The 20,226-nt window shown below is 34.8% G+C and overlaps 3 protein-coding genes across 11 annotated transcripts in view; all 3 read left to right on the forward strand.

The window, feature by feature from the left end:
- Positions 1–2,934, forward strand: part of LOC18790353 (MADS-box protein SVP) — a 37,531-nt gene extending 34,597 nt beyond the window's left edge. For 4 of the 6 annotated variants that reach the window (XM_020563585.1, XM_020563582.1, XM_007223786.2 and 1 more), the window contains 6 exons: positions 1,008–1,069; positions 1,172–1,271; positions 1,357–1,398; positions 1,519–1,569; positions 1,660–1,802; positions 2,535–2,934. In XM_020563585.1, the coding sequence (XP_020419174.1) occupies positions 1,008–1,069; positions 1,172–1,271; positions 1,357–1,398; positions 1,519–1,569; positions 1,660–1,802; positions 2,535–2,580 (444 nt within the window). In that variant the 3' untranslated portion in view covers positions 2,581–2,934. Of the gene's footprint in view, positions 1–1,007; positions 1,070–1,171; positions 1,272–1,356; positions 1,399–1,518; positions 1,570–1,659; positions 1,803–2,239; positions 2,509–2,534 lie in introns of those variants that run through there. The other 2 variants (XR_002271623.1, XM_020563590.1) reach the window with 2 other exon arrangements.
- On the forward strand, positions 3,028–12,148 carry LOC18793896 (MADS-box protein JOINTLESS). Of its 4 annotated transcripts, none has more exons than XR_002271626.1 (10): positions 3,028–3,285; positions 3,503–3,684; positions 8,583–8,661; positions 9,678–9,739; positions 9,832–9,931; positions 10,208–10,249; positions 10,392–10,454; positions 10,570–10,763; positions 11,684–11,805; positions 11,900–12,148. XR_002271626.1 is itself a non-coding variant. In XM_020563613.1 (9 exons), exons 2-9 carry the CDS (start codon positions 3,503–3,505, stop codon positions 11,904–11,906), a joined length of 729 nt encoding a protein of 242 aa, XP_020419202.1. In that variant the 5' UTR covers positions 3,028–3,285; the 3' UTR covers positions 11,907–12,148. The 4 variants fall into 4 exon arrangements, 2 of the variants coding, with proteins under 2 accessions (XP_020419202.1, XP_007223866.2); XR_002271627.1 differs by having other exon boundaries at positions 11,684–11,781; XM_020563613.1 differs by lacking the exon at positions 11,684–11,805.
- LOC18789329 (MADS-box protein JOINTLESS) lies at positions 12,604–19,823 on the forward strand. The gene is made up of 9 exons (XM_007227500.2): positions 12,604–12,737; positions 13,052–13,246; positions 16,605–16,683; positions 17,702–17,763; positions 17,866–17,965; positions 18,514–18,555; positions 18,690–18,731; positions 18,814–19,013; positions 19,572–19,823. Exons 2-9 carry the CDS (start codon positions 13,065–13,067, stop codon positions 19,579–19,581), a joined length of 717 nt encoding a protein of 238 aa, XP_007227562.1. The 5' UTR covers positions 12,604–12,737; positions 13,052–13,064; the 3' UTR covers positions 19,582–19,823.

Below are 20,226 nucleotides of genomic sequence, written 5' to 3' on the forward strand. Positions count from 1 at the left end.
GAAAAAGTAGAGCATGTGGACTGCCCCATAATTTTTCCCACTTGAATTCATCCCAATCGTGTCCTACATCACATATTGTGCGTCTCTATCAACGCTTACATACTTGCAGAGATCCAAACCTTGAAAGTTGTCTAATCTCTCTAGGAACCCCAAACCTCTAGACGGTGACAAACTCTCACTTTGATTTCATTTGAGGCTTAGCCCCTACATAGCCTTTTTTAAGTAGGCTCACAGAGAACCCTAATTTTGTTAGCTACCTAAATCCTGAAGAAACTAGGAAATCAAAAATACCCAGAACGACCTCAAAACCCCATGAAGAGAACAGAAAACAAGCAGCACAGTACAGTCCCCATAAAAATCACCTTGCCTGAATGTATACAATATTCCCACACGAAAAAAAACTGTAAACACGGGTTGAAGAACTCCAAATTTAGAGCTGCTGCACAAGACTAACATGAATACTTAGGTCAAAATTTCATTAAATTCTTTATCTCTATAGAAGTAGAGTGGCATTGCCATAAAGTCCACCAAGGATAAAAAAAATAAGTATCTTAAGCTCTAATATTTGACCTAGCAATATCATGGCCTATGGAGGACTTTGATTATGCGATTTTAACGTGCCATCTTCCAATAAAGTAAGAGTTGGGATACCCTATGTGTTAATATTGTGCTTTAGATTTAATCTGTTACCTCAATTTAATCAGTACAAGTTCTTATTCTATTTGCCTCAATCGAAAATTCGAATTTCTGCGAGTTGGGTTTGTTGCTGTTAATTAATTCCCTAAGTTTTTCAAAGGTATTAATGACTACGACAAATTGTAAATCCATGTTCTTGTATGTTCAAGTAATTCCATTTCAAAAAAAATATTGTAATCCTTTTTTTTTTTTTTTTTTTTTCCCATTATGTTGTTTTTTTGTTTCTTTACGGGGCTGACGTTTAAAAGCTTTTCATGTAACAGAGACAGATTAAATTCTCTAAATGATGGTTCCAATATTTCTCATTTTAGCTGGAGAATGAAAACCACACCAAACTCAGTACGGAACTTGAGGAGAAGAACCGCCAGCTGAGGTACAAATTTATTAAATCATCATGAACTTGTAAGATATATGTGGCTGTTTAGCTGGTATTGTTGTTTGATGTTTCTGCTGGAATTGGACTGGCTTGCAACAGGCAGATGAAAGGTGAGGATCTTGAAGAGCTGGATCTGGATGAGTTGCTGAAGTTGGAACAACTGGTGGAAGCAACCCTTGTCCGTGTGATGGAAACTAAGGTCTGCCCCTTGTGTATGCAGAGTATATTTTAATTGCTCTGTGTTGTGAAAAGCAAATAAACTAACATCTAAATGCAAATTTCAGGAAGAACTGATTATGAGTGATATTGTGGCACTTGAGAAAAAGGTTAGATGATTGATACGTACTCTGTAAATGAAAACAAATTTCAGCATAAATAATCAGCATAAATAATCATAACAAAGTTTGGCTCTGGTTTTCTCTTGCATGCACCAACTATAATTTCAGGGAACTGAGCTGGTAGAAGCCAACAATCAGATGGTGATGTTAAGGGAGAGGGTAAGCAACATATATATTGTTCTTAATAAAAGATGGGTTGATCCTTTTTTCTTTTTTTAAAATAAATATTTTGTATTTTTTGCATAGCAGATGGTGATGTTATCCAAAAGAAATACTGGACCTGCGCTTATGGAGCCATCTGAATCTGCTACCTCCACCAGCTGCAACAGTGCTCTCAGTCTCTCTCTTGAAGATGACTGTTCCGACGACGTCGTTTTATCTCTCAAACTGGGGTGAGCTAGCTTTCTTTTGCTTTGCTATTTGTGTATATATATATCTTTGCTTTTTAAGTTTGATGAGATCAGAGAATAGAAGTTTTAGAATTTTGAATACTCGGTCGGTTGTCGTGCAATACAGAACAACTAGGATATTTTCTGTACTTGTCAACTTGATTCTGGGTTTCAATTTTAACTTTACCAAACCAAAAATATTGGATGTTTTCTGTACTTGACAATATTTTTTTATTATAGAAATGTTATTTGAAAGTCATCATGAGTTTCAGATATTTACAGTAATATGTTTTTGGAAAAAAGATATATCATTTGGGGCTAACCAAAGTGTTTTCACCTCTTTACCACTTACCCTCCCAAGCATTTTAATTATTCATGGTATTTTATTTATTCTTCACCATTTTTAATAAATTTTCTTTTCACTTTACTATGAATTTCAGGCGTCCCTAATTTCCTTGGTTAAGAAGTGGAGAAAGATGAAAGTTTACTCTCCTTATAGCTAAATAAAGAAAGTTGTGGTATTGTGAGATATCGATGATTGTGTGTTTTAATTTGATAGCAGATTGAAAATATTGAAGGGAGAGTAACTTTGTGTTGTATCAAAACATGTGTATTACATGCAACCTGTGACATATTGCTCTTTGACTTTGTATTGTATTTAGAACTCTGTATCAATGCAGCCTGCGTGGAGAGACTTGTTAATTTTGTATTGTTTGGGTTATCAATGTCACACAGGCTAACGGTACGCGCGGGTCGTAGACCGATGTGCTTAAAGACTTAGATGTCTTTCTTCATTGTTTTCACGTTACAAAGCTCATTTCAAGATATCGTGAAGTTTAGTCCCACGAATGACATTATAGGTAAAATTGTTTATTTATACTATTACAACTCATGTACACCAAAACTTAAACCAGACAAAAACAAGTGAAATAAATTTTTAATGTAGGAACCAGAATGTTTAAGAAGAAACTCATATAATTGTCTGCGTGGATTAAATCAACACAAGTGGCCTGGGGAAAGTAACCTGAGCAAGATAAAGACGAAGCCATGTGTCATGGTGGGCTCAATCAAGTGGCTTGACAGCGCATGACCTGTGTCAAAGTGCCATCCTCCACACCCAAAAAAAAAAAAAAAATTTCTTCTTTCCTTTGTAGCCTGACACGTAATAAGAATTTTACCGACAGAAAAAACAAAACTTAGATATTTCTGACAAACTCCTTCACAAAAAGTCAGATGCCACATTTTCTCAAGTCACATATCAACGGTGGAGATTGCATTCATCAACGTCAACAGCATCTGTGCCCGTCGATTTGCTCAGGTTTCTTAACCTTGTTTCCCCAGAAGATAATAGAAGAATATATTTTTCCATATAAAGGAAAATTCATAAATCATTTCATTTCCTTTCTTGACCAACAACAAGACAGCAGCAGCAGCAGCCATTTCTCTCTCTCATTTCGAACGCAGACCCCGAAACCCACCAACGAAGGTAAACATTAAACAAAGAGGAAAACCCAGAATTTAATTCATTAGGGTTCTTCTCCTCCTCTTCTTCTTCTTCTTTGTGTTTTGGGTGGTGGGTTTTTCTGGGTTTTGTTCATTTAGATCTGGGAACCATTAAAAGTTTAAAATTGAGAAGAAACCCAGAAAATATTGTATAGTTTTTGAGTGTATGTGAAAAGTGGTTGGTTTGAATTTTTTTGAAGATGATGAGGAATAAGATCAAGATCAAGAAGATTGACTACTTGCCTGCAAGGCAGGTGACCTTCTCAAAAAGGAGAAGAGGGCTCTTCAAGAAAGCTGCAGAGCTATCTGTTCTGTGTGAATCTGAGGTGGCAGTTGTCATCTTTTCTGCTACTGGCAAGCTTTTTGATTATTCAAGCTCAAGGTACCAGCAACATACCTTATAATTATTTTGACTTTTCCTTCCTTGAAAAAATAACAATATGTATGATCATGATGTCTCTGAAGTCTGATGACTTCACTTCTCTCTGTGTGGGTGAGAGAGAGAGAGAGGGGGAGGGAGATTCTGAGATCCAGTCATTTGGTTAGAAATATATTTAGAGGAGAGGGAGAGTGCCTTTATGGAAATTTCCTGTCCTTCCAGAAATTCCATGGTTTGAACTGTGCAAACAGACATTATTTATTGTATCTAAGCTTCCAACAGAAAAAATGGAGAATCCAGAAGCTTCCAGAGAGACTTTTAGATAGGTTTTTTTTCTGTTGTCGTCGAAATATACTTTTAGATAGTCATACTCTGTTTCAAAAAAACCTAGTTCGAGGGTCACTACCTTGTATATCTATCCACTTAAGGAAAATAAAGTCTGCTTTTGACTAAGACAACTTCTGGAAAGATGTGGTGTGTATGATGGTGATGTTCTTTTCTTGTACTACATGCATGCATATGTAAAACTGTGTACGTATATATCTTGTTTAGCAAATTCTGTAATCTTAAACCCTTATACACAAGTATATCTCGCTGCTTCAATCTCATCCTTTCCCACCTATCACATGTTGGTAATAGATATTATATAATATCTTAGGTGGGGCCTATACAATGAAGAATATCATTGTCCAAGTCCAAATTAAAATTAATGTTCCCTTGTGAGAGACACGATATGTTAGACCATCAATCGAATCATACACTCAAATAATATAACAGACTTTTTTTAAATTCATAGTTTAACCACATAAAATGATAGTGACTATAGCTAGTGAGTGAGTATTCGACCCTTTACAATATGTATATACATCTATATGTATATATGTTATCCTTCGAACATTCTTCCCACTTAAATTAATGTTCTCTTGTGAGAGACACGATATATTAGACCATCAATCGAATCATACACTCAAACAAGAAAGCAGATTAACAATTCTAGATTCGTAGTCTGATCACAGGAAATGTTAGATAATCTAGCTAGTAAGAGAGTATTTAACTCTTTACCATATATATACATATCTATATGTATCTTATCCATCGAAGTTAAGATATTTGTGGGTTGTGTTTGAAAAGGACCTAAAAGACAAAATGCCCGTACATTAATGTGGTTGCAAACATTGAATTATATGTTTGTAATTTTCTTACTAGGAATAAAGTGGTATGATGATAACTTGAGAATTCATCATAGAAGCCTTGAAGACTTTCAGCAGGAATATGCATGCATGCTTTCAACTAGGGCAATGGGTGGTGGAGCTATGACCATAACATGTTTTTGCCATGGAATAAGAATTAGATGTGCATGCATGAGAGGAAGGAAAGAGAGGGAGGGTGAGAATGAAATGTTAACTATGGAATAAGAATTTAAATAAGGTCACGCATCCTTTCATTTATATTTTTTAAAAAACACACAAACTAGAAATACCACCTCCAAAGTGGTCTTCTTTAACCCAAAAATATACTCTTAAGGTGGTCTTATATGGCGATACTATTTGCAAGAGAGTGAATGTCGTTAAACATTTTTTTTTTTTTTTTTTTTAAAAAAAAAGCTTTGATACAAATGGAGGTGTCAGTTAAAAATAACAAATTGGAGACGACATTTAATTGTTTATGTCTGTATGCAATTTCTAATCAGTTTCCTTTAAAAGTTATTTTTCTAGGTTTCCTAATTGACATGTTATATGCAAAGTTATTTTATATATTTTTTTAAAGGTTTTCTAATTGTATTTATATTCAAGTACCAGAGTACTTGCAACCAAAACAAAAACCGTGAAATGAATATTTTACTATTACATTATTTTTCAAACTTCTCGAAGTTTCCTAGTAGAGCAATATTGGTCCGAATTCTCCAAGTTTGGAAAAGTATTGCTCTTGGATATTATACTATATTTTCAAAGATTTATTTAGTATTGTGTCGAAATATTTATATAGGAACTCCAAAGTCATGTGTGTTCATGAGACTTGCCCAATATTATTATTAAGTTTTGAGATGTTTCATTCATATTTGTATTTTGAAACTCTTAAGGGCTTGTTTAGCGAGGCCATGTTATAACATGTTGGAGTCCTTAGCCACTTACACCAAGTTTTCTTCCCATTTTAGTCGGTTCACCACTTCATAGTACATCTTCTTCCCATGTCTTAGGTCCACCACTCCCTATGTTGTCACTTGGTTGTTTAATGTTTTACATGATTCCAAGTTTTCTACTAGATTTTCATGTCCTATTAGCCTAGCTTTGGGGAGTCTAGATCCCCTTGTTCCAGTGGGATAATACTATTCACTACAAGGGTGACTTTTTAAGAAAGTAACAATCCTTTAGACCGATAAGGATGATAAATCAAGCTCATAATGTTGGTGCTATGACTACCTATGCAAGTACCAAAAATGGGTCAATTAAGGAGGTAGAAGTCGTATGATGATTTTAGTCTTTCTAGATGATGCGAACAAAATTCAAGAGCCGTGCGTCCTGTAAAAAGCTAGATGAAGATGGCTAAAACACTTGTTCGAGACACTACTTTGGACCTTTAATATTTTCTTCAATTCTGTAATTTGGTTGAAAATACTTACATTGTGGGCGTCTACTTGCATTAATGACGCATCGTGACAATCGGATGACTAAAGATTTAGCTTAAAACACACAACTTTGGAATCCACCATGAAGTAGTGAGGAAACCTTAAGTTTATTGATAATCTGAAATAACATAACCTAACCCTAGCCACAGGTTAAAAATTCTTTAAATACCCTAGAAGCCCTACTAATAAACAAGGAATTAAAATAGGAAAAATTACAAAGTTTTCAAAAACTTATAAGACATAAAAACTGGATTTTGGGTTGTTAACGATCTCGGATGCCTGAAAAAGCTGTTCTCTTCGAATCAATGGGTCATGGGCCCAAACTTGCAGCTTTCTAAGTGTGCCCTTTAGCGCGCCTCTTCAACTCTTCTTCAATTGCCTTCGACATCTTTTCTACATGAATTAAGTATGTTCAAAGAAGAGAGTTCTTGTCTAAGATGTCTTAACCACGTTTTAGTATTTCGATCTCTAAGGGCGTATTGAGGAATGGAGATGATGATGTCGGGACATTGTAGAAAGCTGGTGTCGGGATGATGGTTGTGGATTTATTCACCTAGTAGTGACTTTTGAAATGTTTTGCGCAAAATGAGTGGCTTTCTTTACCCGTTTTCTATTCTGCCTGATGGCTTGTGAAAATTTTGGTACAAACACTAACTTAACTAGTATGTGGTTTAGTAATCAAGCAAGCAAGATCTTAGGCAGTAGAAGTTGCCTAAGATTGGCGAGTTTTGGTTTTCGGATGATTGCCAAACCACGACAAGTTGGTTTGTTTAATGGTTCTTTCTAGCTTGGTATGAGGTCACTCTGGGGAGCTTGAGTTTTGGTTTAAGATTTAACAATCAATCTATTAGAAGATACATAAGTGTAACAATCAATCTATTAATATTCATAGGCGCGAAAGATTTTTCCAATGTATTGTTTATCAATCTTTTCCACCAACATCGAATGACCCCATACAAGGAAAAATGAATTCGAATTCAAGTAAATCTTTTTTTTTTTTTGTCAAATGGTGATATTTCATTTCGAAACCTCGTCAAAAATGGGGAGGGCACAAAAACTACAAAACAAAGCAACCTAGAAAGGAAGCTCACTAATACAATGCGTCTGATCTCTATTAGAGATACGATATATAAGTTGGTCTCTAAAGATAGTCACCCTAGCATTTTCCATATATAAATGCCTTGTGTTGTAAACTATCTCAGTTGCTTGTTGGGTTGGTCTTTTATATATATATAGGGACATTCTCCAATAAATATTCATTAAATATGTTGGTAGTCTCTTAGGGACCGTATATATATATATATATATATATAGGTTTTCTATAAAATATCTATGAAGGAATTTGATTTGACGTTTTGATTTGCATAACCAAACCATGCGATAAAGCCAGCAGCAAATAGCTTCACGTTCTCATTATGCATATAAAACAAGTATTTATTTCATTTCAAAATCTCCAAAATCATAGTTGTGATGTGGTCTTGAATGAAACCCTTTTCTGATGCTATCAAGGAACAGTACTAATGGTACAAAAATATCCAAATCTGTAACATATATATTTTTTAATTTGTGGGGGAAGGGAGGGCTAAATTAGTTAATTTGCTTTTCACTGTTGAATTTACTTTTTTAATAAATCATAGTTAGATTATTGCATGCATGTCCAAAGTGGTTGGTTAGATTATTGCATGCTATTTTTTGTAAAAACATCTAATGGAATTATTCTTTGTACTTGTTTTCTCTTGAGATGATTGGGTTATTCTATGGTGTAGCCCTTTTTTGGATCTCCAATATATAACTGGAAAAATTCTGGGTCTGCAGAAAATTGGAAATCCAATCCTGGGTTTGCTTGTATTTTGCTTTATAATTGAAAATGAAATTATGGGTTTGCATTATAATTGGAAACCAAATTCCAACACAAAAAGTTCTGAATTTTTTGCAGTGGGGGGTAAGTTGTAGATCACTCTGATTGCTGGTTATGTTAGTTAGAGACACTTAAGTATGAAAATAATTCAATTTTTTGGCAAGATGCCATCATGCTTTATGGCTTAGCGTTGAAGTTATGCCAGTGATAAATTGCAGATTATCAAAACCCTGAATTAGACATTAGTGTGTGTGTCTTGGTGTTTGCAAACCAGAAGTTTGAATAATGGGGTTAAATTCTTTTCCATTTTTTTGTTTCTCATGTATGTTTTGTCACATGTTAGTTCTTCAATGTCTTAACAATTTACTAGTGAACATGCCGATTGATTTTTATTTTTTTTCGTTTTTTGTTATGAAGTACCAAGGATGTTATTGAAAGGTACAACGCAGACATAAATGGTGTCGAAAAATTGAACAATCAAGAGATTGAGCTGCAGGTAAATGAGTTCAATGGTTACCTTTTCCGTTTCCCCCTTTTAAATTGTTCTGCAATTAATGGTAACATACTATGTAATCTGCACTTTGGAGCTTCAAAATATCTCTCTATGTAGCATCTGAAGGTTCTGATTGTTTGAACATAAATAAAAACATTATTTCCTGTTACATGCCAGACTTATGTACATATGCATGCAGCAGGGGTCGGCCTCTTGGGCTAAATATATGTAGTTAGGTGGCTTTGATAAGTCCATTTCTAGTGGGACTTATGAATTTGGTCTACAGATGGAAGGAAATAGTAGTCTTGGGCCAAGTCCTGGTGTTGTTTTGAGAATTAGCCAATGAAATAGATTCATCAGCAACTATCAATCAATCATATTTTTTTTCAGCAAAAAATACCCTGAACGATCGCAAAACCCACAAAAATAAATAATAATAATAATAATTTCCCTTGTTGCCCCAGCACCAGAAGACTCTAAACACAAAAATTTGGAGCAGCTTAGCACAAGAATAACATGAATACTTGGGTCAAAATTTCATTAAACTCCTTATCTCTATAGAATTTGAGTAATCAGGAAAGAAACTCTGTTTTGGTGCTAGAGTAGTGGTTGGTTGGGGAGTAAAAATGTTGAAGTTTTTGCCCTAACAATATGGATGAGTGGTATCCTGCCATCTTCCAATAAAGTAAGATTCCCCTACGTGTTAATATTGTGCTTTAGATTTAATCTGTCATCTCAATTTAATCTGTCATCTGTTCTTTTTCCATTTGCCTTTATCTAAGTTGGGTTTGTTGCTATTAATGAAATCCCTAAGTTTTTCTAAGGTATTAATGACTAGGACAAATTGTAAATCCATGTTCTTGTATGTCCAAGTAATCATTTGATTCCATTTTCAAAAATATATTGTAATCCTTTTTGTTTTTTTTTCCCCTTATATTTTTCGATGCTGACGTTTATAAGCTTTTCATTTGACAGAGACAGATTAAATTATGTAATGGTTCCCATATTTATCATTTTAGCTGGAGAATGAAAACCACATCAAACTGAGTAAGGAACTCGAGGAGAAGAGCCGCCAGCTGAGGTACAAAATTCATGATCTTGTAAGATATATGTGGCTGTTTAGCTGGTATTGTTGTTTGATGTATCTGCTGAAATTGGACGGGCTTGCAACAGGCAGATGAAAGGTGAGGATCTTGAAGGGCTGAATCTGGATGAGTTGTTGAAGTTGGAACAACTGGTGGAAGCAAGCCTTGGCCGTGTCATGGAAACTAAGGTCTGCCCTAGCTATTTTATTTTCTAGTAACCAGTGCCCTAGCTTCTTCTTTTTCTTTTTCTTTTTTTTTCTTTTCTGGATGATTCTTGACTGAAGACATAAGCAATGAACCGTTAGAATAATATAAAGTAGGTCTTTGTTTGAAGAAGTATCGTCTCAGTAAATAGGGTATATTTTTATTGCTGTATTTTGTGAAAAGCATAGGTGTATTCTGAGTTGTCACTAAGCTTTATTTTCTGAAAACTAACATCTAAATGCTGTTCCTTTCTTTTCCAGGAAGAGCTGATTAAGAGTGAGATTATGGCACTTGAAAGAAAGGTTAGATGATTGATACGTACAGATCTGTAAATGGAAACAAACGTAAAATAATCACGACTTAAAAACATATATAAATTAACATCAATAATCATAACCAAGTTTGGCTTTGGTTCTCTCTTTCATTCACTGACTATAATTTCAGGGAACTGAGCTAGTTGAAGCTAACAACCAGCTAAGGCAGACGGTAAGCAACTACCACAATCATGTACATACTTCTTCTTACTTTTTCTTCTCCTCTTTTTGTTTTTTGAGAGGAAGAGTGCTCTTAATAAAAGATTATGGGTTGATCTTTTTTTCTCTTGTAATTTTTTGCATAGCAGATGGTGATGTTATCCGGAGGAAATACTGGACCTGCGCTTATGGATCCGGAGAGGTTGAATAATAATATTGAAGGTGGAGGAGAAGAAGAAGGCATGTCAGCTGAATCTGCTATCTCCACCACCTGCAACAGTGCTGTCAGTCTCTCTCTTGAAGATGACTCCTCCGATGAGGTCACTTTGTCTCTCAAACTGGGGTGAGCTACTTTTGCTATTTGCTATTTATATGCTTTTAAGTTTCATCTGAGAAGACATGCTTGATCATTGCTTTATTTGATGGTACGCGGGCGTCGTGCAATAAGAGGGAGGAGGATATTTCCCTTCCCTTGTGTTGTGAGGGTTTTGCTTAGATTTATTTCTGTACTTGTCAACTTTATCTTGGGTTTCATTTTTTAACTCTACCAAACCAAAATATTTGGATTTTTAGAAAAGAAAAACTATGAATTGCTTATCCCGCCGACATTTTTTTTAAATATAGAAGTATTGACAATTCTCAGAAGTCATCATGAATTTCAGATAAATTGTACAAAAACAATTGCGCGATGATTTATTTCCCAGCAACTTCAATATTTTCAGTAATACAGTATAAGTGCTCATTTGGGCCTAACTGTTTTCACCTATTTACTACACCGGAGCTTCTACAATGAGGAGTTTAGAGTGAGGAGCTTATTTGAGGGGTTTAATCCCACTATCAAACTATTTAAAATGTTTAAGTTCATTGATTTTCTCCCATTTGTTGATGGTGGGATTGAACTCTTCAAATAAGTTCCTCACTCTAAACACTTCATTAGAGCCTTTCCGTCTACATACTAACCCTCCCAATTCGATTGAAGATGTTTTAGGGGTTTGTAGATCAAGTTTCTTTTGAGGTTTCATTTTTATGTATTTGGGCCATTTCATTTTTTGAGTTTATTTAAATTGAAAGAAGTAAGTGACTTTCACTGAAATTTCACATTTTTTTAAATTATATTTTGTTATAGAAAATAATAGATGGCTTATGTGAATTAACGTCATCGTTATTGCATAGTATGGCAATCTAAATAAAATTAATTTAAACATTTTTTTGTATGAAAATAAAAATAATTAACTTTCCCGCATTGTTTTATGAAAATTACAGAAAGCTTCAGTTGAAGAATCCCAACACTGAAAGGGGCTGAAAATGTAGGGGAGAATTTATTCCACACCCACTATGACAGCGTAACCTGCATAATACAAGTTAAAACATCCCCACAAACAAATGTTGGTGCACAGTTGCATTCATGGAATTTTATTTATTCTTCACATTTTAAATAAATTTACTAATCATTTTGTACGTATTTTCTCTGAATTTCAGGCGTTAAGAAGTGAAGAAAGATGAAAGTTTACTCTCCTTATAACTAAATAAATAAAGTTGAGGTATTGTAAGATATCAGTAATTGTGTGTCTTAACTCGACATAACATTGAAAAATATCAAAGGGAGGGTGACTGTGTGTTGTATCTAAACCTATGCGTTACATGCAAGCTTGAAATTGCTCTGACTTTGTATTGTATTTAAAACTCTGTATTAATGCAGCTTGCATGGTGAGTTATGTTGATTTTGAATTTGCTTGGGTTATCATTGTCACAGCGAGACACGTACTGTTTGCGTGGATTAAATGGATAAAAGTGAACTGGGGGGAAGGAACCTGAGCAAGATATAGACAGCCACGTGTCGCATGGTGGGCCCAATCAAGTGACATGACAGCGAATGACCTGTCTCCATCCGACTCCACATAAAAATAAAATTTATTCATTTTTTTGTAACCCTACACGTAGTAAGAATTAAACCGACAACAAACTAAACTTAAGATACTTCTGAACGAAAAAACATAACTTAGATATGGACAAAATCGATCACAAAAAGTAAGATGCTACATTTTGTGCTGACGCATTACAAGATCAACGGTGGAGATTGCATGCATCAACGGCAAGGTGCATCTGTCCCCGTCGATTTGCTCAGGTTTCTTACATTGTTTTCCCAGAAGAGACCGAAAGTAAAGCAGAGGATAATAGAAATAGATGTTTTCCATAAAAAGGAAAATTTCCTTTCTTGAACAACCAGCCACCACCAGCAGCCGCCCTTTATCTCTCTAGTTCTCTTAGTTTTTCTGGACAGACCAAAACTTCAGACCGGGCTGAAACCCCGACAAAGGTAAACATTAAAAACAGAGAGGAAAACCCAGAGATTAATTAAATTAATTAGGCTTCTTCTTCTTCTTCTTCTTCCTCTTCTTCTTTTTGTTGTGAACTTGTGACCTATTTTGGTTGGTTTCTTCTTCTTCTTCTTTTTGTTGTGAACTTGTGACCTATTTTGGTTGGTGGGTTTTTTCTGGGTTTTGTTCATTTAGATCTGGGGACCATTAAAAGGTTAAATTTTGAGAAGGAACCCAGAAAATATTGTGTAGTTTTTGAGTGTATGAAGATAATAATATATGTGAAAAGTGGTTGGTTTGAATTTTTTTGAAGGGAAACGGTGAAAATGATGAGGGAGAAGATCAAGATCAAGAAGATTGACTACCTGCCAGCAAGGCAGGTGACCTTCTCAAAGAGAAGAAGAGGGCTCTTCAAGAAAGCTGCAGAGCTATCTGTTCTGTGTGAATCTGAGGTGGCTGTCATCATCTTCTCTGCTACTGACAAGCTCTTTGATTATTCAAGCTCAAGGTACCAGCACCCACCACTAAATACCTTATAATTCTTTTGACTCTTTCCTTCCTTGCAATGATAACCAATATGTATGATCATGATGTCTGAAGTTTGACTTGACTTGTGTGTGTGTGTGTGTGCGAGAGAGAGAGAGAGAGAGAGAGAGAGAGAGAGAGAGAGAGAGAGAGAGAATCTGAGATTCAGTCATTTTGGTAGAAATATATTTAGAGGAGAGGGTGCCTTTTATGGAAATTACCTGTCCTTCCTGAAATTCCATGGTTTGAACTCTGCAAACAGACATTATTTATTGTGTCAAAGGCAAATAGAAGCTTCTAGAGAGAGAGAGAGAAAATCTTTTAGATAGTTATACTCTATTTCAAAGGCAACTAGTTCGAGGGTTACCACCTTGTATATTTTTTATTAAGACAACTTCTAGCTAGGTGTCGCAGTTTGAGAAACATTATATGATGATGTTCTTTTCTTGTACTGCATGCGCAATCAATTTTGTTTACCAAGCAAAACTGTGTATATCTTTTTTGGACAAAGTGTATATAAAGAAGCTGTAATCTTATCCTCTCCCACCTATCACATATTGGTGGTAGATATTATATATATAAAATCTTAGGTGGGGCTTATACAATGAAGAATATCCTTGTTTCAATCCAAGGTCATAAAATTAATGGTTCTCTTGTGAGAGACACGGTATGTTAGACCATCAATTAAATCATACACTCAAACAAGAATATAGATCACCAAATTTAGATTCGTAGTTTGACCGCATAAAATGATAGATAGTCTAGCTAGTAAGAGAGTATTTTACTCTTTCCCATACCATATATACATATGTATACCATATGTATATATCTTATCCTTAAAACTTAAGATAATGGAAGGTGTCTTTCATTCTCCCCTCCCAAACTAAAAAAATGCCAGTAAATTAATGTGGTTACAAACATTGAATTATATGTTTGTAGTTTTCTTACTAGAAATAATGTGATATGATGAAGCCCTGAAGACTTTCAGCAGGAATATCCATGCATGCTTTCAAAGTAGGGCAATGGGTGGTGGAGCTATGACCATAACATATTTTTGCCATGAATGCATGAAAGATTTTGTTAAAACCTAGTTTCATACTTAGATGTGCATGCATGAGAGGGAGGGTGAGAATGAAATGTTAACTATGGAATAAGAATTTAAATAAGGTCATGCTTCCTTTCAGTTAAAAAGAATTCCGTTATCTAGATGTTCCTATTTTACTATTAATAACATGCGTCAAATGAAGGAAACAGATTAAAAGACAATTTGAAAATGCAAATGCAAATTAAGAACAAAATTAAAAGACTTTTTAACTGTTTATGTCAGTATGCAATTTCTTATCAATTTCTATTGAAAATTTCATGTAAAATTTATTTTTCTAGGTTTCCGGGCATAATTTGGCACGTTATATGCAAAGCTGCTAGCTTGTCTAGTTTGTCTATTTTGTATTTTTTTTCAAGTTTTTCTATTAAAGCTCTCGATATTGCAGTCCATGTTTTCATTTTTGCAACCAGAACAAAACATAAAACGATTTTACTCAAATCAATATACATTGAAAAACTAGAGGAGAGTAAAAGTGTTTTTCTTTAGCCTTAGATTTTACTTTACATTATTTTTCAAACTTTTCCAATTTTCCAATTAGAGCAATATTGGTCCAAATTTTCCAATTATAAATAGGGCTTGTTAAGCGAGGTCATGTTAACACTAAACATGATTCTAAGTTTTCTATAAGGGTGGGTATGGTCCGATTCTCACCCCAAATTAGAATCAGAACTATTCATCTAGTTTGGTTCAATTTGGTTTTGACGAAAAAATTCTCCGGTCTAGTGTGGTACGATTTGCCCATGAGTAGGTTCATGTCACAATTTTGGATCGGAATCCCTTTTTAAAATTTTTTTTTTTTGGGCTTAAAAATTCACAAATTGCCCAATTTCATGCAAAGAAAGGTGATTGGGCCTAGAAAAGAGAGGTGATTTGTAGTTGGGCTTGGGGAAATATTAATTATGGGCTTAGAAATTTTGCATTGGGCTTAAATTTTTTATTAAAAACTTAAAAAATAAATAGTCGGTTCGGTTTGGTTTAGTCCGATTTTTTCACTACAAGAATCGAAATCAAAATCAAACCAAACTGGTTTGGTTTTTGGTCAACTCGGTTATTTTTTGCCCCAATCAGCTCTGTTTATGCCCACCGGTACCCTAGTTTTCTACTCGATTTTCATGTCCTGTTAGCCTAGCTTTGGGGATGTTGCAGTAGGGCTTGATTAAGTTATTCTTCAAGAATCAATGGTTTAAAAGAGTCTATTAATATATCTACCAGGGAATTGGCCTCCAAGTGATGTGTGAAGTTTCCGACGTGTTTAATGATCTTTCTAGGGTGCATCTGGCTTCTGAAGCTCTAAAGTGTTTGAGAAGAACAAGATTAGTTAAGAATGAAATGTTATAGTCTAAGGTGTGTTAACTACATTTTAGTTCTTCGGTGTCTATGGCCGTACTGAGGAATGGAGACGATCACGTCCTGACATAGGAGAAAGATGACGTTGGGCCGATGGTCATGGATATATTCACCTAGGTAGAGACTCTTGATATTTTTGGCGCAAGCCAGTAGAAGTTTGAACTTGATTTGCACCATAAAATTAATAACAATTCACTTATATGTGATATCGAAGGTGTATGAATATGTGTCGTTCGGTAGTATTATTGGCATAGGCCTACGTAGAGTTGCGTGAATTGTCAGATCTATCACTACCCTGCAAGAAAAACTTGGATCTGATTCGTATTTGCATGGTAGCTGGCGCTGAAGAATTCAGGATAAAAAGAAGCCAATCAAAAACACCCACTCACTAAAAAGAGGCCAACCAAAGATAACAATATTCAAAGCATATTTCAATGAGCTCCAGAGTTGATGTGAGAGGAACTGTCTGTGACTAAGATTTTTGAGGCCCACTTATTAGCCGACTTGATTTTCTCACGTCGGTTTGCCTTGTGTTCTAAAATATCTCAGCTGCTTGGGTTGGTCTTATATATAATAATTCCATAAAATATCTATGAAAGAATTAGAGTTGACGTTTTGATTTGCATATGTAATCAAACCAAGCAATAAAACCAGCAGCAAATAGCTTAACGTTCTCATTATGCATATCAAATAAAATTATATATATATATATATGTTAGTGTATATCTGTGTTTGCAAACCAGAAGTTTGAATAATGGGGGTTAAATTCTTTTCCCTTTTTTTTTGTTTCTCACGTATGCTTAGTCACACGTTAATTTTTCTATGTCTAATAATTTACTAGCGAACATGCCAATTGATTGATTGTTTTTTTTCCTTTTGTGTTGTGAAGTACCGAGGATGTTATTGAAAGGTACAAAGCGCACACAAATGATCTCGAAAAATCGAACAAACAGTTTCTTGAGCTGCAAGTAAATGAGTTCCATGACCTTTTCTCTTTCCCCTTTTAAATTGTTCTGCAATTAATTGTAACATTACTCTGTGATCTGCACTTTGGAGATTCAAAATGTATCTCTATAGCAACTGACGGTTCTGATTATTGTTTGAACATAAAATAAAATAAAACATTATCCTGTTACATGCCAGACTTATGTATATGCATGCAGCAGGGTCGGCATCTTGGGCTAAATATATATGTAGGTGGCTTTGATAAGTCCATTTCTAGTGGACTTAATTTGGTCTACATAACAATTAGCCAATGAAAAAATTGGGACATGGATTCATCATCAACTATCAATTATTATTTACTTTTATTGTTAGTTGTTTTCCAAGTGTTCAAAGGAGAGGGTAAATTATTTTATAGGTTTTTACAAATAAGTCCATTATATAGAGGCTACTTGAAGATAAAAACCCAAAATTAGTCACTTGTCATTTTCTAATTGGTCTTAGAAAATTTGAACACACTAATAACCAATCAGAAAATGACAAGTGGTTAGTTTTGGATTTTTCTCTCCAAATAGCCTCTATATGCGTTTTTGTATAGTATATCATGTTAGAATGGACCTATTTGTGAAAAGTCTATTATTGAATTGTTTTTCAAGCTTTAGGGGATTTAATTTCTTATGGTTTTTTCAGAACTCCAGATAGTTGAGTTGGAGACTTCTATGTGTCCCTCTCACTTTGGTTGCAATTGAGGCTTAGCCCCTAAATAACCTCTTTCACAGGCTCACATATAACCCTAATTTTGTTAGCTACCTAAATCCTGACAAAACTAGGAAATCAATAAATACCCAGAACGACTAGGACAAATTGTAAATCCATGTTCTTGTATGTTCCAGTGATTCATTTGATTCCATTTTCAAAAATATATTGTAATCATTTTTGTTCTTCTCGTTATGTTGTTTCTTTGTTTTTTTTCAGGGCTGACGTTTATAAGCTTTTTATGTAACAGATTAGATTATGTAATGGTTCCAATATTTCTCATTTTAGCTGGAGAATGAAAACCACATCAAACTGAGTAAGGAACTCGAGGAGAAGAGCCGCCGGCTGAGGTACAAATTAATTAAATCATCATGAACTTGTAAGATATGTGTGGCTGTTTAGCTGGTATTATTGCTTGAATTATGTGCGGGAATTGGACTGGCTTGCAACAGGCAGATGAAAGGTGAGGATCTTCAAGGGCTGAATATGGATGAGCTGCTGAAGTTAGAACAACTGGTGGAAGCAAGCCTTGGCCGTGTGATAGAAACTAAGGTCTGCCCTAGCTAATTTCTTTTCTAGTAAGGATGGTGCAAGGCTTCACTCTCTGTATTGTGGTTTAATGATCGAACCCGTTTATTATAATTTAGGAATCCTTGTTGCAGAATAGTCAAATGGTGTTAGTACAAGCGATAATCTAAATTATTAGAGGGGGGGTTCTCACACACACTCACACGACTAAGATACCAAGGGGGTTCGAACCTGAGACCTTTGGTCTGCAAATTAAAGTCATTTTCCATTGGGTTAGACCCCGTTAGCTTAGTTAAATGGTGCAAGACATTGCATTTGTGTTCCAATAAGTAAACAACAGCATCTCTACAAAACACTGAAATCATTACCATTTAATGAAATGGTATAATAGTATCCAATTTTTTTGCCGGATGATTCTTGAATGAAAACCTAAATGATGAACTGTTCGAATAATATAAAGTAGGTCCCACAATTGTCCTTTGTTTGAAGAAGTTGTTTGTGCATAGAGAGTATATGTTCTGGGTTGTCACTATAAAGTAACATCTAAATGCAAATGTTCCATTCCCTTTCAGGAAGAGCTGATTATGAGTGAGATTATGGCACTGGAGAAAAAGGTTAGATGATTGATACGTACTCTGTAAATGAAAACAAATTTCAACTATTTACAATAATCAGGACTTTAACATCAATAATCATAACCAAGTTTGGCTCTGGTTTTCTCTTCCACTCACACCGACTATAATTTCAGGGAGCTGAGCTGGTAGAAGCCAACAACCAGTTAAGGCAGAAGGTAAGCAACTACCGCAATCATGTACATATTTCTTCTTCTTTTTATCTTTATCTTTTTTTATTTTGTATTTTTTGCATAGCAGATGGCGATGTTATCCGGAGGAAATACTGGACCTGCGTTTGTGGAGCCGGAGACGTTGATTACTAATGTTGGAGGTGGAGGAGAAGAAGACGGCATGTCATCTGAATCTGCCATAATTGCCACCTCCACCAGCTGCAACAGTGCTCACAGTCTCTCTCTTGAAGATGACTGCTCCGATGTCACTTTATCTCTCAAACTGGGGTGAGCTACTTTTGCTTTGCTACGTATATTTATTTATTTATTTATATGATTTTTTTAAAGTTTGATCAGAGAAGACATGCTTGCTTTATTTGATGATACTATGAAGAATAAATTAAAAGTTAAAATAATCAAAATATTTGGATTATTAGATTGAAGATGTTTATTTTGAGGTTTCATGTTTGTGTCTTTGGGCTATTTCATTTTTGTGTTTATTTAAATTGAAACAAAGTCAGTGACTTTCATCGAACTCTCTCACATTTTTTTATATATATTTTGTTTAAAATATTTATATAAAAAAATGTGAATTTCGTAGTATGGCAGTCCAAATAAAATTATTTTAAACATTTTTATATAACTAATAATAATTAACTTGCTACAGAAATCTTCAGTTACGAAATCCCAACACTGAAAGGGCTATTGAAAACATGCGGGAGAAAATATATTCCACTCTCTCTAGACTAAAACAACGTAACCTGAATAAGGCATACATGGTATTTCATTTATTCTTCACCTTTTTAATAAATTTGCAAATCACTTTGTATTTTCTCTGAATTTCAGGCTTCCCTAGTTTCTTGGTTAAGAAGTGGACAAGGAAGAAAGTTTACTCACTTTATAGCTAAATAAACAAAATCGAGATAATGTGAGACGCATCAGTAGTGATCGTGTGTCTTAACTCGATATGACATTGAAGGGAGAGTAACTTTCTGTGTATCTAAACCTATGGTATTACATGCAGCCTGACATACTGCTCTTCGACTTTGTATTGTATGTATTAATGCAGCCTGCACGGAGACTACTAGATGTTGTGTTGATTGGGTTATCAGTGTCACAGCACATGTCAACCTTATAAGGTCGTGTGTTTTTTATTTTTATTTTTTTTTATACACAGAGGAAAACTTCAAGCAAAAAATCACGAGAACACGTAGGCTCCAACATGTTAAAATAGAAAGGGATCGAATGGTTCAGAGGAAGCCCCGCCTCCCAAAGCTTGGAAGGATTTAGCCCATGTCCCAAACTAGCAACATCATCAGTCGTGAAATAATGTAAAGAAACTCATGAACCTAAATGAACTCTACTAGTACCACTACTTGAAGAAATGTCGTAACAGTCATACCCACAATTGAATCCGTAACATATTTGGGGAAAATATAATTTCCAGCGATCTATCTGCGCATAAAAGCAAATAAATAAACGAAAACAACAACATTGTCAA

Source organism: Prunus persica, chromosome G1 (assembly GCF_000346465.2).
Source record: "Prunus persica cultivar Lovell chromosome G1, Prunus_persica_NCBIv2, whole genome shotgun sequence".
Classification (NCBI taxonomy): Eukaryota; Viridiplantae; Streptophyta; class Magnoliopsida; order Rosales; family Rosaceae; genus Prunus; species Prunus persica.